Raw genomic sequence first — 13,164 nt, forward strand, 5'->3', positions numbered from 1 at the left:
AAAAAAAAAAAAAAAGAATGGAGTAGGAAAAAGACAGAGAATATAAACAGCCTGATCTGGAAAGAACAGGTTGTATCAGCTTAACTTGGCAGAAAGCAAATCCTTCATGTTTCTTCTTTACCACCACTACAGACTTTGTTTTTGCATCCTCTGATACACAAACAGCTCAGGCGGGGAGCATTTCACCTTCTGCCTTGTTTGCTAGCAACAGCATCGTTCCCTCTGCTTAACCCTCTCTTAACTAAACAACTTTGTCTCACACCCGCATTAGGTCCAAATGTCCGTCCCACTCCAGGGACACCACTAAGCTTGTCCTAAGCTCTCGCCAAAAGCTATATAGAGAGCCTGATGACTGAGTGCCAGTCCCTTGATGTGAATTTTCAAGGAGTGGAAGGCCATTTAGGAACACACTGTTTCAAATCACTACTGGGAGAGACTGAGGAGGTATTTACTCTGGGTTTACTACTGCTGGACCAGGGCAACATCGTAGTGGGGCTACTCTAAAGGGCACTGCTGCCTGAGCTAGCTTTTAGCTACAGGAAAATGCAAAGATGGTAAGGCGGCAGCAGCGTGGAGGCCTGAGGCCTGAAGAAGATGGTCAGCTCCTCCCTGACAGCCCCTGAGGAACGAAGGGAGAGGTACAGGGTGCCTCGATAGCAGAGAGAGAAAAAGGACTGAAGAGGTCACAGGGTAGGGATAAATATCAACGCTGCGAGCTGTATGGCGGTTGTTCTGTCAGAGCATCCATGTGGCAAATTGAGAGTCACGACCTTAGAACTGCGCTGTGATGGGTGCTATAATGCAGGGCTGAGAGCAAGCCACCATCCTTAACTCAGCTCAGCAGCTTGCAGCCTTGTAGAGAGGTGTTCTGGATAAAAAACAGAGAAAAAAAAAGAGACTCTTCAGGATGGTTTTCTTCCAGGAAAAATGCTCTGGATGGATCATCTGTTTCAGGTCACTGTGAGAGAGCAGGAATTACTGACAAGCACGTGATGGAAAAGACAGCGACTGGGTAAGACAACTGTCTCCGCTGGTCTCATGAAGCCTGGCGAGGCGTTCCCAGCCAGGAGCCAAACCTGGGACCGGTGGGATACGAATGCAGAAGCCAGCTGGACTGCGCAGGACGCAGCTCTAGGAGGGCAGGAGGTAGATGCTGCAGCAGCTCCTCAGCAGGGAAAGAAGGCTTTGGCTTTGCATTTCTACAGCCTGGGGAAGAGTCTGTGTCGGGGCCCCTCAGGGGTGTTTATGTGCTGGGGAGATTTATAACAGAAGGAATAAAACTGGGCGAATTGATGCTGGTGACAGTTGAACAGGTCTGAACAGAAATGTTTGTGCAGGAGCACAAGGTACAACAGTTGCTGGGCTGAGTGACACGCAGATCACGGCAAACACGGATGTGGCTGGCAGCAGGAACATCAGCAAACACTGGAGGGGACGCGTCAGCAGATGACCGGCTCCAGCAACAAAAGGGTGGCAGCGTAGTTCTGTAGGCCAAACTTTGCCTGACAATCTCTTGTCATCTCAAAACAGAGGCAGGATGTGGCCAAACAACCCCCCTCAAGCGAGGAAACAAAGACATTGCTTGGGGCTTGTGGAGGATCAGGCAAGATCCAGAATCAACAGGATTATCCCATAATAATCAGTGACTCCCAAGGGGTATAAAAGGCCCGTCCAAACATCCTTCATCCTCCTTGTTGCCCAGAAGTGACCCTAGGCAGACGACATGGACACTCAGCGCATGTGGCATGCTTGTGAGAGGGCACACAAAGTCTGAGAGAACTGCACGGGTAAAACCAAGCTGTTGTAAGATCACCTTCCGCTGCCACCAGGTCTCGTGCTGACTTCTGATCCTTCCCTACACCACCGTCTCCTTTCCCCTCTCACCCTCCTACTTGAGGAACCTATTTTTTTCCTACACCTTTTGGAAATCAGCGATCCTTCCGAAGGCCAAACAGAATGATTTTATTTTCCTGGTATTTTATGGAGAAGGGAGCCAAGGAAGCAGGAAATGCTCCCCTCAGCCTGGCTTCTGGCACTGAAGCCCTCCCAGTTACTGCTACCCTAAGGTTAAACCTCCAGGAACCCTCTCTCCTCTGGTCTTTCCTTCCAGGACTGCGAACCTGTACCTGCAGCAAGGCCGATGTCTCCTTGGGACAGCCAAGGTGGCATCGCTAGAGAACCCACAGCCTGGCATGAGTGTGGGTTTTTTCAAGCATGTTAGATCAAAATGAGTGAGGAAGAGCAACATTTTCACCTCGAGCTGGTGGTGTGGTGTCCTCTCCTGTGTGCCCGAGGCCTCACTTGTACGCCCCAAAAGAGATGCCTCCTCTGGCTGATGGCACTTCACTACTAAATCAGAGCAAACCAGTGGGAAGAAAGCTGAAATACCCACATGCAGCACCATGGAGGCAAACAGGACACAAAACACATCTAAACTGTTTCCTTATCTGAAGCTGTAGAGGAAGGCGGCTCTCAGTTGGGACTCTAGCCAAGGCTTTAGGAGGGCCACATGCGAGATTTGCTCTGACCCGGCCACCCAGCATGTCCTTGGGCTTGCATCCAGACACAAGGAGCTCCCAAAAACCAAAGTGCAACTGACATGCTGAAGATCATAGCAGCGAACTCTGCTGCAGCTCAGCCCAAAGGCAACAGAACTGATCTCACGCCACTCAGAGCAGACACAGGGGAAGGACAGACACCGATGACAGAGGAAGAACCATTCTATGCAAAGGGGCAGTTGCTAGACCACTGCTTGGGGAGAGGAGGAGATGCTGCATCAGCTCCTTACTCTGCCAGCGATGGATTCACACCCAAGCTCTTGAGCCCCTAGAAGGGACCATGCTGCATAATCTAGCAGAAACCCTTTACCACCTTCCTTCAATTCTCTTCAACATGGTGCAGTGGAAAGCCAGACTATAAGATGGGCCTTGACTCCCAAGACCTTGCATTTTCTGACAAGATCCCTTAACATGCATAAACACCTCTCAAAGGGACTGAAGACTTCCCTAGGAAAGCAGGGCTTCCAGAGGAAATGCAGAGTAGAAAAGTACCTGAAGGAAAACCCTGAAGGGACCAATGAAGAGAGAGATTTCTAGTCTTTACCCACCAGGGCAGTCCTGAGAAGGTGGCGGGACACAGCCCTTGGGCTGCGAGGCAGCCGTGCTGTGCTTGGTCAGGATAAAAGAGCAAAGGCAGCCAGAAGCCAATGCAGCCAGCCCAGGACCTCGGCATCTCAGTGCTGGGCTCTGCAGGATCTGACAGAGCACCACTGGGATTCCAGACACACCTCCTAGAGCAAAGACACATTTTGACAAAGGGATTCTGGCAAGAACAGATTTCTGTTTAAAATCTCTGGGTCACTAGAAGAGGCACAGACAAGAAAGTTCTGATTTTGATCAAATTATAATAATTTATATTTACTGTATATATACAAGAAATGAAACACACTATCACAGCCCACAGAGAATGAACGTATGGCTTTTTTTGTTTAAATGTCTTTTGAATTGTTACTTTTATTAAAAGAGGATCAAAACTCAGTTTCATTACAATTCTAACATAATGCTAAGAGCTTCAAAATGTGAAAAAAAATCTTTATTTAGGAGGAGTACTCCTTAGAGACAGTATTAACATCAATTTTTTAGTTACAATAGTTCAAAGATATTCACAGTAACATGAGTAATCACAGTCAAAAATCCTGATGAATAGTTTTTACCGCTTCTATGTAAGTAGTAATAGTTTTTACTGATTCTATGTAAGGTTTAAAGCTGTTTGTCCTGAAACAGGGCAGATTGCATTGTACTAAGTCCAACAACAGAACACACTCCTGTGGCCAGATCTACAGCCCGCCCAGCTCTGCCCCTGCATGGTCATTTTGCACGTCATGCCACTTCTGCCTCCTGCCTTTTGTGGCGTAATGATGTGAACAGCACTTGTCAGGTATCTAAGAGTCCTCCCCACAAAGACAATGGCCATGCCTGCTACAGCTATGTTGTTAAGCCCTGCTCCCAATGCTTGCCTGTTCCAACCCATAATGCTCCAATACAATCTTGGCAAAATCCAAGATAAGGCTAAGGGCAGAACCCAGGGGCTGGAAAGGCTGGAAAGAGCTGTCCAGATGAACTCATACAACTCAAATTTGGTGGACCTCAGAAGCAGAAACCATGTGCAGGAAGGATGTATGTGTCTGGCTGGTTAGTCCTTACCTGCTGTGGTCCCAGAAATATCACTGATAAAATCCTCCTCGTATCTCTGTGGACTCAGATTTGTAATACTTTTGATGTTGGTATGCCACAGTCACAGACATAAAATGTAACAAAATACTGCAGTGCTCCTACAGCGTCAGGGCAGCGGTGGGCAGAGTGGGATGTGAAGCCCCACCACAAGCAGAAGGCCTGTCTCTTGTTGAGCCCCATGTGCATGCAGGTCTCATGCTGTAAGGAACCCCAAATGCTGCACACTAGCAAGGGCACTGCTACCAGCTGGCTCTGATGCTAGCCACATGCCGTGAACCCCGATTCCACCCTACCAACCTCACCAAGACAGGCAAGTGAGAAGGGTGGTAAATATGTTCTATTTTTAACAAACAATTCTACTATCATAATTTGGCAAGTAATTTCAGATAAAAGCAATATAAAACTCCAAAGGTCCCTCTCTTCTGAAAAGCAGTGCTTGCTACAGGATTTACAAGGTCTGACTTCCAATTGCACAGCTTTACCTCATAAAGGATATTAGACCTTTGCTGATCTCACTGTTTGGCTGCAGAATGCATGCAGTAAACAAAATAGAAAGGAAAGAAAAACAGTGATCACCAGAGCTTGAGACATGTAAGGAGTAAGTGTTCTACTACCAACGCTAAACATCATACCCATGGTAGAAAAAGCAGTTAAGATTAAAAGATAACATCTGTACGCTTCGTTTCAGTGTTCAGATTAAACAGAAAGCCTACACAGTGAAAACCCGTAATGTGCTCTTCTTCAGAAAGAGCAGACACCCCTGAAGAGAGGAACCACATTCCTTTACTTGCTCCATCACACTAAGAAAATAAGCCAAGGAGCATTCTACATGCTTGCTTGATCCCTCAGTTTGGGGTTAAAGTACAGTTATCGAGCTGGAGATGTCGTCCTCACGTGATGGCACCTGCTTGCTTCTCAGAACATGTTGCTTCAGGAGCTGGAGGGCAATGTTTTGTACGGATTGAGGATCCCTTTGGGGTCTAACATGGCTTTGAAGCGCTGCATTAGAAAGACTGCCTCGCTGGGTTTGCTGTACTGAATGAACTGCTTTTTCTTGAAGCCCAATCCGTGCTCTGCACTGATACTGCCATTATATCTTGCAGTCCACTCATACACAAACGGTTCAATGGCATCCAGCAGGGCATGGCTGTAGGATTCTGCTGTGATGTTCAGGTGTAAGTTTCCATCTCCTGGAAGAAAACATTGCAGAGGTGGGTCTGTAAGAAAAACTCTGTAGATCTGAATTGGAGAATCATTACCATTTCATCCCCGTACTCAAACAACAGTGCCTTTCTTATTCACTGAAGTCTTCCTTCTAGAAGGAAGTGAACAGTCCTTCAGCAAACATGAGGCTTCTCCGTGCGCAAGTAATTCAAATAGGATCTTTGTTTTTCCAAGTTTTTAGTACAGTCTTTGAAGAAGTGTTCCAAGTTAAGCAACTCTCAAATTCCCACTTTCGAGATTTTAACATTCAAACAACCGTGCTGCATTAATTACTCTCCCTGCACTCTGATGGCATGCTGAAGACTTCCCCAACAGCATTGCCTAACGATGCTTGAGTTTCAGTACAGTCCATTACTGCATCTCCCCCTATTATACTTGTGCAGCGTTCTAAGGGCACTTTGGCACTGTGTCAACAGAAACAAAGAAAGCAGAGCACTTCCTTTCTCCACTGGTGTTGCGTGTGATGATACTCAATTAAGCTCATAGTCACTGGGTATTATGAACACACAAAGAAAGAAAAAAAATACTCATTCTCACTCTGCAACCTCTTCCTGCACTTCAGCAAATCTTCACAGTACACAGCTTAATCCTCAATGCCAATAGTTACCAAATGCAGCTGTTATTACAAAAACCTGTCTTTCAAATCATCTCAAATCACGCGTGCTGAGGAATGTTTTTGTTTGTTCTGGTCTTTCTTGGGGGGTATGGGTTTGGAAACACAGAACAGCTTTGCTAACAACTTACCTGTCTCTGGAGTATGTAAAATCAAATCAGTTTCAAAGCATTCTGACGAATGTACCAGCAGAAAGGCTGGGTCACTAATTTTGTGCACTAATTTTATCACTCTCATTTGAAGAGTTAATGGCTCAGACATAACTGAGTGCCAATATGACTAATCACTTTGGACAGGAAGGTGTTTATCTGCCAAAAGTGTCTAAGTACATTAATCACACCGATGGTCCAATTAAATAACCTAGATAATTAAACAGAAAGTACACAGCAAGAAGCTACGAACGGCCGGTGCACAGTTGCGGAGCGGCTGGTGGTTATGCTGCCCGGTCACACCTGTCAGTAATACATGGAACACAGGCTGAAGGCAGTGAAGATCCTTACACAGCCTTCACCTCTGACAGCTCTCAGCTATTTAGTCTTTGCCTCCCACTAATCTAAAACCAACTTTTAGGAGCTACTAGGAAGTGCACAGCAAAACATGGAGCACACAAAAGAAACCACCTCCTTTCTCCCTTTCCCAGCATCTGCACTTACCCAAGTGGCCGTAGCCCACCACATTTTTGGCACTCTGGCCCAGCCGAGCCCTCATGTCCGTCACAAGATCATACAGCTTCCCCACAGGCAGGGAGATGTCGTATTTGTAAACACAGCCGTCGTGAGTAAGAGCCTCTGTGATCCTCTCCCGGAGGCTCCACAGCATCTGAGGAACAAAGATCGAAGGAATCTCAATCAGCCAAGTCCCTCCTGTGTTCAATGCTTTGTGGCACGGAGGGAAGAAAAGCTTTGATTCTTTGCATGTAACATCAACATTTCCCTTGGTATCCTACGCCTCATGGGGGACAGTAATAATGCTTTCTTGGCAGCACTGTATGGTTAAGAGATACACCAACCCTTTACGCTTGACAGTACCCCAGGTAGAAAAGAACAAGTGTCACAGCCACAGGCATTCGCTCCAAGGCTGCCTAAGTCCTACTGATAGACATAATTTATTAACCTGATGTTTTTATAAGAGAAAACTCCCACTGAAAACTTCCCAGAAGGCCACCTAGGCCTTCTGGGAAGAGGCAGCAGTAGGAACTGTTCTCTCTTAGCATTCTTACTCAATATACCAAATAAGCTACCAGGTCATTCAGTCATGTTTATTTCAAACATCAGACAAGACAAACACTTCCTTATAAAAACTGTAGTTTCAAGGAGAGAATCATTCCAAGTGGATTTGTGCAGGAGGAAGTGATGAGTCACCTTTATCTTCTTGTCATCTGTCGCCACAGTTCCATCAGTGACTAATCCAGAAGTCATGGCCTGTTCTAGGAAGCTGTTCAATTTTTCTTCATCGTGGGTTGAGTTAGAGCCCGAAGTTTCAATTAAAACATAAAAATGGCTGTCTGAAAGTGAAAAGATACAAAATAAGCAGATGCTCTGTGCTGTAAGCACAGGAATTTAGTGCAGATTCCGGATCTTTTCCCAAACCTGATACGTTTTTTAAGGTTTCTTTTCAGCCCAGATTCTCTTGTGCCAGACAGGAGTGTAGCTCAAGTGGCAATCTTATCTGGAAGGCGCTTCACTTCCATGTTCTATCCTCTGCCTAGTCACTGCTGTTCAAAAAACTAGCAGTTCTGTGGGAGCTGGCAGAACTAAAAAGTCGTATCTTTAAATACTTTTACTGAGTGTATTTGGAATTGAATACTGGGTACACAAATTAAGGGACAGACACAGTCACTCATTGACACACACATGTAAAACTGGGCTAAAAATGCCCGAGCAGCATAATGTCTCTTTCTGCAGCCCAAATGACACTATCTGTATCTCTTCTTTAGACAGAGTTATCAGCTCTGGTACCTCTTACTGGACAGGATAGCTTGAGATGTTTCTCAACCAGTTCCATGCACTTCTCATCCATGAACTCATAGGCAGACAGGATCTCTCCCAGCATGGCTCTGCAGGTTGTAAAGGTTTCCAGAACTTGAGAGAAATTCTGACACCCTTCAGACAGATGACACAGAGGAATAAGAAACAAAAGCAACCCCTCAAAACCCTGTCGAAAGTTTTTGAAAGTCTGTCAGGCTTCAAGTCACTTTTCCCATCTCTAGGAAAGCTGAACCTTGTGTGGGTTTGGGTCCCATGCAATCCCCGTTAGTGCCTCTGATGGTTTGAGCTGGGATAGTTGTCAGAGCAGAACAGCAGGAGGAGAGAGCAAGTGGTCTTTGCTGTGGCAAGGACCTCTTCAACATCCTAAGACAGTTCACAGCAAAACGTCTGACCCAACCCTTACTGCTCAGCACTGGCAAGAAGGCAACCCAGGATGAATTTAAAGGCCATTATGAGAGTCCAGGCAAAATCTGGGGTCCACTGCACATACTCCACAGGTTTGTCAGGGCTTGGGATCTACTCTTCCTTCCCCTCACCCCAGGAGTTCAGCTCCCTGCTTTCCAGGCCACATGTGTTACAAGCATGCTGTCTGAGTAGCTAGCAGGCTGACCAGTGCTTTCTTCTCTTTGTTACTATTCCCTTCCCTGCCGAGGAATCCAGGTGTGAAATCATTAATATCAGTTCCTACCTAGGAATGCCAGATTCACAGCCTTCGGTTTCTGAGGGCAGAGTATGGAGACAGCCGTGATAACTCCCAAGGTCCCCTCAGATCCGATGAAAAGCTGCTTCAGATCGTAGCCAGTGTTGTCTTTGCGCAGAGATGCCAAGCAGTCCAGGACTGTGCCATCCGCCAGCACCTGTGAGGACACGGAGACGCCATGCACCTATGCAGAAACGTGCTGCAACAAGCTTGTCTACTACCAACCTGGTGAAAGGCTACCACCAGCCTTCAGGAGCAGACACCAACTGCAGGCCGTTGTCACTGTTCCTTGTTTCCAGCTCTCTCTGCTCTTCTTACCCTCTATATCCTACCTGAATCTTCCCACAAACTTTCCTACTTCTGTTTTTTTTTGTTGTTGTTTTTAATGGTGCTGTTTACACATGTTCTAAAATAACAGAAGCCTGAGCTTGTTCTACTTTTCTTACCAGTGGTGCACAAGATCAGTCATTCTTTGCAGCCCTGGCTCCCATTTTTCCATTTATTTTCTATTAGATCTCTGCCTCCATAAATCTTTTAGACTCACAAATGCCAGCCTTTGCACACAGAGGCACAGGCAGAAGCATGCTGAGGAACAGGAAGGACTCTAGGACAAAGCCAGCAGTCAAAGAAAACACAACGTGGATGGCTCTATTAAAAGCTGAGTGAGCAGTCAACAACAGAGCACGTGGCAGGGTGGACTTGGCAGAGTGCTCCAGAGACCCGCCACTCCCAGAGGAACCAACCTGATGCAGGTAACAGGATCACCAAACCTCTCCCTACCTCCTTTTTGCTTCTCTGGATAAGGACATCATCCCTCATCGCTTCTGTCGGTAGGACAGAGGAGGAAGCTGGAAGCTTTGGCGGCAGTAACAGATGCTACATGCACAAAGACACTTGTTGGCCCTTCTCAAAAGAGCCACAAGAGGAACAGCGAGGAGCAGAAACCTGAAGAGGAACTTTTGTCTGTGTAACAGATAGCCGAGAGCTACAACAGCAGGAAGCAGGTGAGAGACAGAGGTACAAACACAGAGGGAGCTGCTGGCTACTCGCCTTACCACTTCCAGTCCTAGCACGGTCCCTCGGAGGGAGCCGTACCTCAGCAACCGCAAGCCTCCAGCGTTTGTGGCCACGTTACCACCGATGTGGCAGCTACCTTTCGCTCCCAAGTCAAGTGGCATGATAAAGCCCCGCTCCTCCAAGTACTCATTGAGTTTCTCTAAGATGCAGCCAGCTTGGCACACGAGGATTCCTGAAACAGAAACAAGCTGAAGCCCAGGAAGAAGGGGCTCCTAAAGAGGCAGGATAAGCATAAGCAGGTGCAACCACTTCTTCCTCCAAAACTTTCTGAGGTTCAATTTAAACTAGCAAGAACCCTGTGCTTGCTACAGGGCATTGTCCTACCCCTCCTCAGTCCCAGGGGAGCGTTGCCATTGTCCTGACATCTGATTGTGCCCAGCTCTAGACGTGAAATACCGTGGCATTAAGACTGTTTCTGCTTGTTGTTCGCCTGATGTTCTGAAATACTCAAAGCAGCCTGGTTCCTAACTTTCCAAAGCCAAACATCCTGCAAGTTTTCCCCAGTCCTCCCTACTCTGTCAGTGTGGCTCTCACATGCCTCCTTCACCACCACCGTTCTTCTCCCCCGATACTCTCACAGGAGATACATGCACACAGGATATACATGCTCTTCTGCTCTCTTTCTTCCTCTTTCTGCCACCAGACGTTTTCTTACATCTGCTACTGTTAACACCTAAGGATTACATCAGCAGCAGGAATCTGGAGGAAACAAATCTCTGATGCCCCTTACGATGCTGCTGGGCTGAACCTTGCCGATCCTGCAGTTACAGCTCCCAGAAGAATGCCCAGGCTAAAGCCAGGGGCTCGTTTCCGTGCACCACGTCTCTACAATATTTACCAGACACGGCGTCAAAGCTGATGATCCGGTTCATGAGAACAGTGGAGAGAATGATCTCATCGAAGACAGGAACACTGCCCCCAACAAGGCCCGTGTTACCCCCCTGCGGGTTCACTGCCAGGTTCCTCTCAGAGCAGTACCTGGAAGAAAGCAGGTTTCTCAAGTCTTACATCACTTAAGGCCATGATCCAGTCTATCAGAAAAGTTTTGCTTCCCCGTGAATAAGTCCTGCTGTGGGCATGCTCAATGCTCCTTAAAATTCAGCAGTGCTCAACCGAAAGACTAACCAAATAAAGAGGGGCAGTTTCATCGCAAATGAGGGAAAGCACAGCTCCTCTCTCCCCTCACTCCAGCCCTGTGCAAAGGAATGAACAGTCAGGGTCATCCCCTCGAATAGCCCCAGATCTGCCATGCAACATGTCTGGAAAACACACCTCTCTCTGTTTATACATTTACTCAGAGGTCTCTGCTAACAGCTTCCTCAGGGGGTTCTGACAGACGATCTCGGGCAGTGGGTTAAGACATTACTGCCCTCCTCCTTCTCTCAGGAAAGAACGTCCCATGGGCAATTAAGTCTGTGCATCTCTGCCTCAGCTGCTCCACCCTCCAGCGCAAAGTGCCACCCAGCACATCCTCTCCCAGCTCGCCAGAGTTCAAGGGCAATGGATGGCACAAGCTGCACTGCACCAGCAGCTATTTGTAAGTCCCGAGCTCTGTACTTTTGTTGTAAGAGCTAGGAGCAGGTGAGCAGGTTCCTGCAGCCTGTGGCTCTCCAGCTGAACAGCATCCTGCAGACCGATGCTCAACTGTACCTGCTCTTGCGCTGCCACCAATTCACTGGGCCCGACGAGCTTCTTTTCCCTTTTTCTGAGGGACTCTCCCCGAGTCCCCTCAACGTAACTGCTCATGTCGATCACTGGTAACACGTCTAAATTTTGACCATTTCATGGAGCAGAGAAGTCAGTGGGGAGTGCAGGGGGATGTAAAGCACAGAAAGGAGGGCTGCAGTCACCAGAGTTCGAGCACAAGATGTACCACCAAGACTAACACAGCTCCAGTGATTAGCGCTCGTGCACTCAGTGCCTGAACATCCCGGAGTTCCCTCCTCCTGCCTGACCCTCCCTAACCAGAGCTGAGCTCCCTCACCCCGTACAAAAGGCACGCGTTACCTGAGAACCTGAGACACCTCCGCTGCTGTCTGCGGCTTCAGCAACAGCTTGCTACAGCCTGCAACGAAAGCAAGGGACGCTCACGGCAAGTCATCTGCTGCACGGAGTTCAGAAAGGACAAGGTGGCAAGGGACGTGCGAGATAGCAGCCCTCCTCCACCGTGAGGCAGTTACTTCGGTGGCTTTTAAAACAAATGTTTTTAACAGCGGGCCTTCCCTTGAAGTGCTCTGCACGTGGACATGGACTTGGCTGCCAGTGTGGACAACAGGAGATATTTTCATGAATCGTGAATCCATGAATCTTTCCATGAATCGTAAATTTTCATGCATCTCTCCATGAATCGTGAATTTTCATGAAACCCTCAGCTTTGTGAACAGCGCCAGACAGCTCACACCACCTGTTTTCTGAGGGCCCATCCGGAATTTTGGAAAAATACAGGAACTGTTAAGTGAACGCATTTGTTTCAGGAAAGCAACTAACTAGGAAGAATTTATTTTATCCTGAAAGACTGGGTAATTCTCTGATTTTCTACGGGGAAAACTCGTTTTGCCGGGTGTGCAGAGCCACGCTCTGCGAACAGCAGCAGCGAGCTCGCTGCTGGCAGACCTCGTCCTGCTGTGCCCACAGCTGGTGGAGGTTTCACCAGGAGCGAAAACCACACAGCAACCACCCCTTACCTCGGACCGACCTCAGCCAGTCCACGTTAAACGGTTCCACCTCCTGCGGGTCCGTGACGGCTCTGCCCGGCATCAGGCGCTCGAAGAAGGCCACGTCCCGGGGGCCGAGGGAGGAGAAGGGCAGGCGCCGCACGCGGTACCGCTCGCTGGTCAGCGGCACCTCCCCGAGGCCGGGCGAGGCCGTGCGGAGCCCGCGGCCGCCTTGAGGAGGCCACGGCCCGGCTGCCGCCCTCGGGGCCGCCCCCGCAGCCTCCCTCGGCTCGGCCGCCCGCCGGGCGCAGGGAGGGCCGCGCGGCCGCCATCTTAGCGGGGCGCAGCGGGGCCAGGCGGGGCGCAGCCATGCCATGCCCGCCCCGGGGGGCGAGGGGGAGGCCGGGCTCCCGCTCGGGCTAAGGCCACCCGAGGCGGCGGGGAGCGGGCGTCTCGCCCCGAAGCCGCCCGGCCAAGCCCGAGGGCCGCCCTCGCCTCAGGGAAAGGCGCCCCCCAGCCCGCTACCCGCTGCCCTCGGCTCCCTCAGTGCCCCGCGGAGCAGAAGGCGGCCATGGCCCGGCCCCGGCCGCGCCGCGGTCCTAGCGCCCGCCCGCCTCAGCCCCGCGCGCTGCCAGGCACCCGCACAGCTCTTGTTCCCAAAAATACTTTATTTATA

General features: G+C 49.1%; 1 protein-coding gene across 1 annotated transcript; it reads right to left on the minus strand.

Moving 5' to 3' along the window:
- Nucleotides 1–4,739: 4,739 nt before the first annotated feature.
- On the minus strand, nt 4,740–13,029 carry D2HGDH (D-2-hydroxyglutarate dehydrogenase). Its single transcript, XM_035334350.1, has 10 exons — nt 13,015–13,029; nt 12,519–12,971; nt 11,842–11,899; nt 10,673–10,812; nt 9,813–10,006; nt 8,746–8,914; nt 8,028–8,171; nt 7,431–7,573; nt 6,723–6,888; nt 4,740–5,422 (listed from the first exon to the last, which is right to left on the minus strand). The coding sequence occupies exons 2-10, from the start codon at nt 12,862–12,864 to the stop codon at nt 5,163–5,165; spliced, it is 1,620 nt and encodes a 539-aa protein (XP_035190241.1). The 5' UTR covers nt 12,865–12,971; nt 13,015–13,029; the 3' UTR covers nt 4,740–5,162.
- Between the last annotated feature and the right edge of the window lie 135 nt (nt 13,030–13,164).

This window comes from Oxyura jamaicensis, chromosome 9, assembly GCF_011077185.1.
Source record: "Oxyura jamaicensis isolate SHBP4307 breed ruddy duck chromosome 9, BPBGC_Ojam_1.0, whole genome shotgun sequence".
NCBI lineage: Eukaryota > Metazoa > Chordata > Aves > Anseriformes > Anatidae > Oxyura > Oxyura jamaicensis.

Coding starts and splice junctions, on each gene's coding strand:
- D2HGDH (XM_035334350.1), bottom strand. CDS start 12,864: ATGGCATGGCTGCGCCCCGCCTGGCCCCGCTGCGCCCCGCTAAGATGG. Junction 10,007..10,672: donor CAGCTTTGACGCCGTGTCTG/GTAAATATTGTA, acceptor TTTCTGTTTCAG/GAATCCTCGTGTGCCAAGCT. Junction 8,915..9,812: donor CCGTGCTAGGACTGGAAGTG/GTAAGGCGAGTA, acceptor GTGTCCTCACAG/GTGCTGGCGGATGGCACAGT.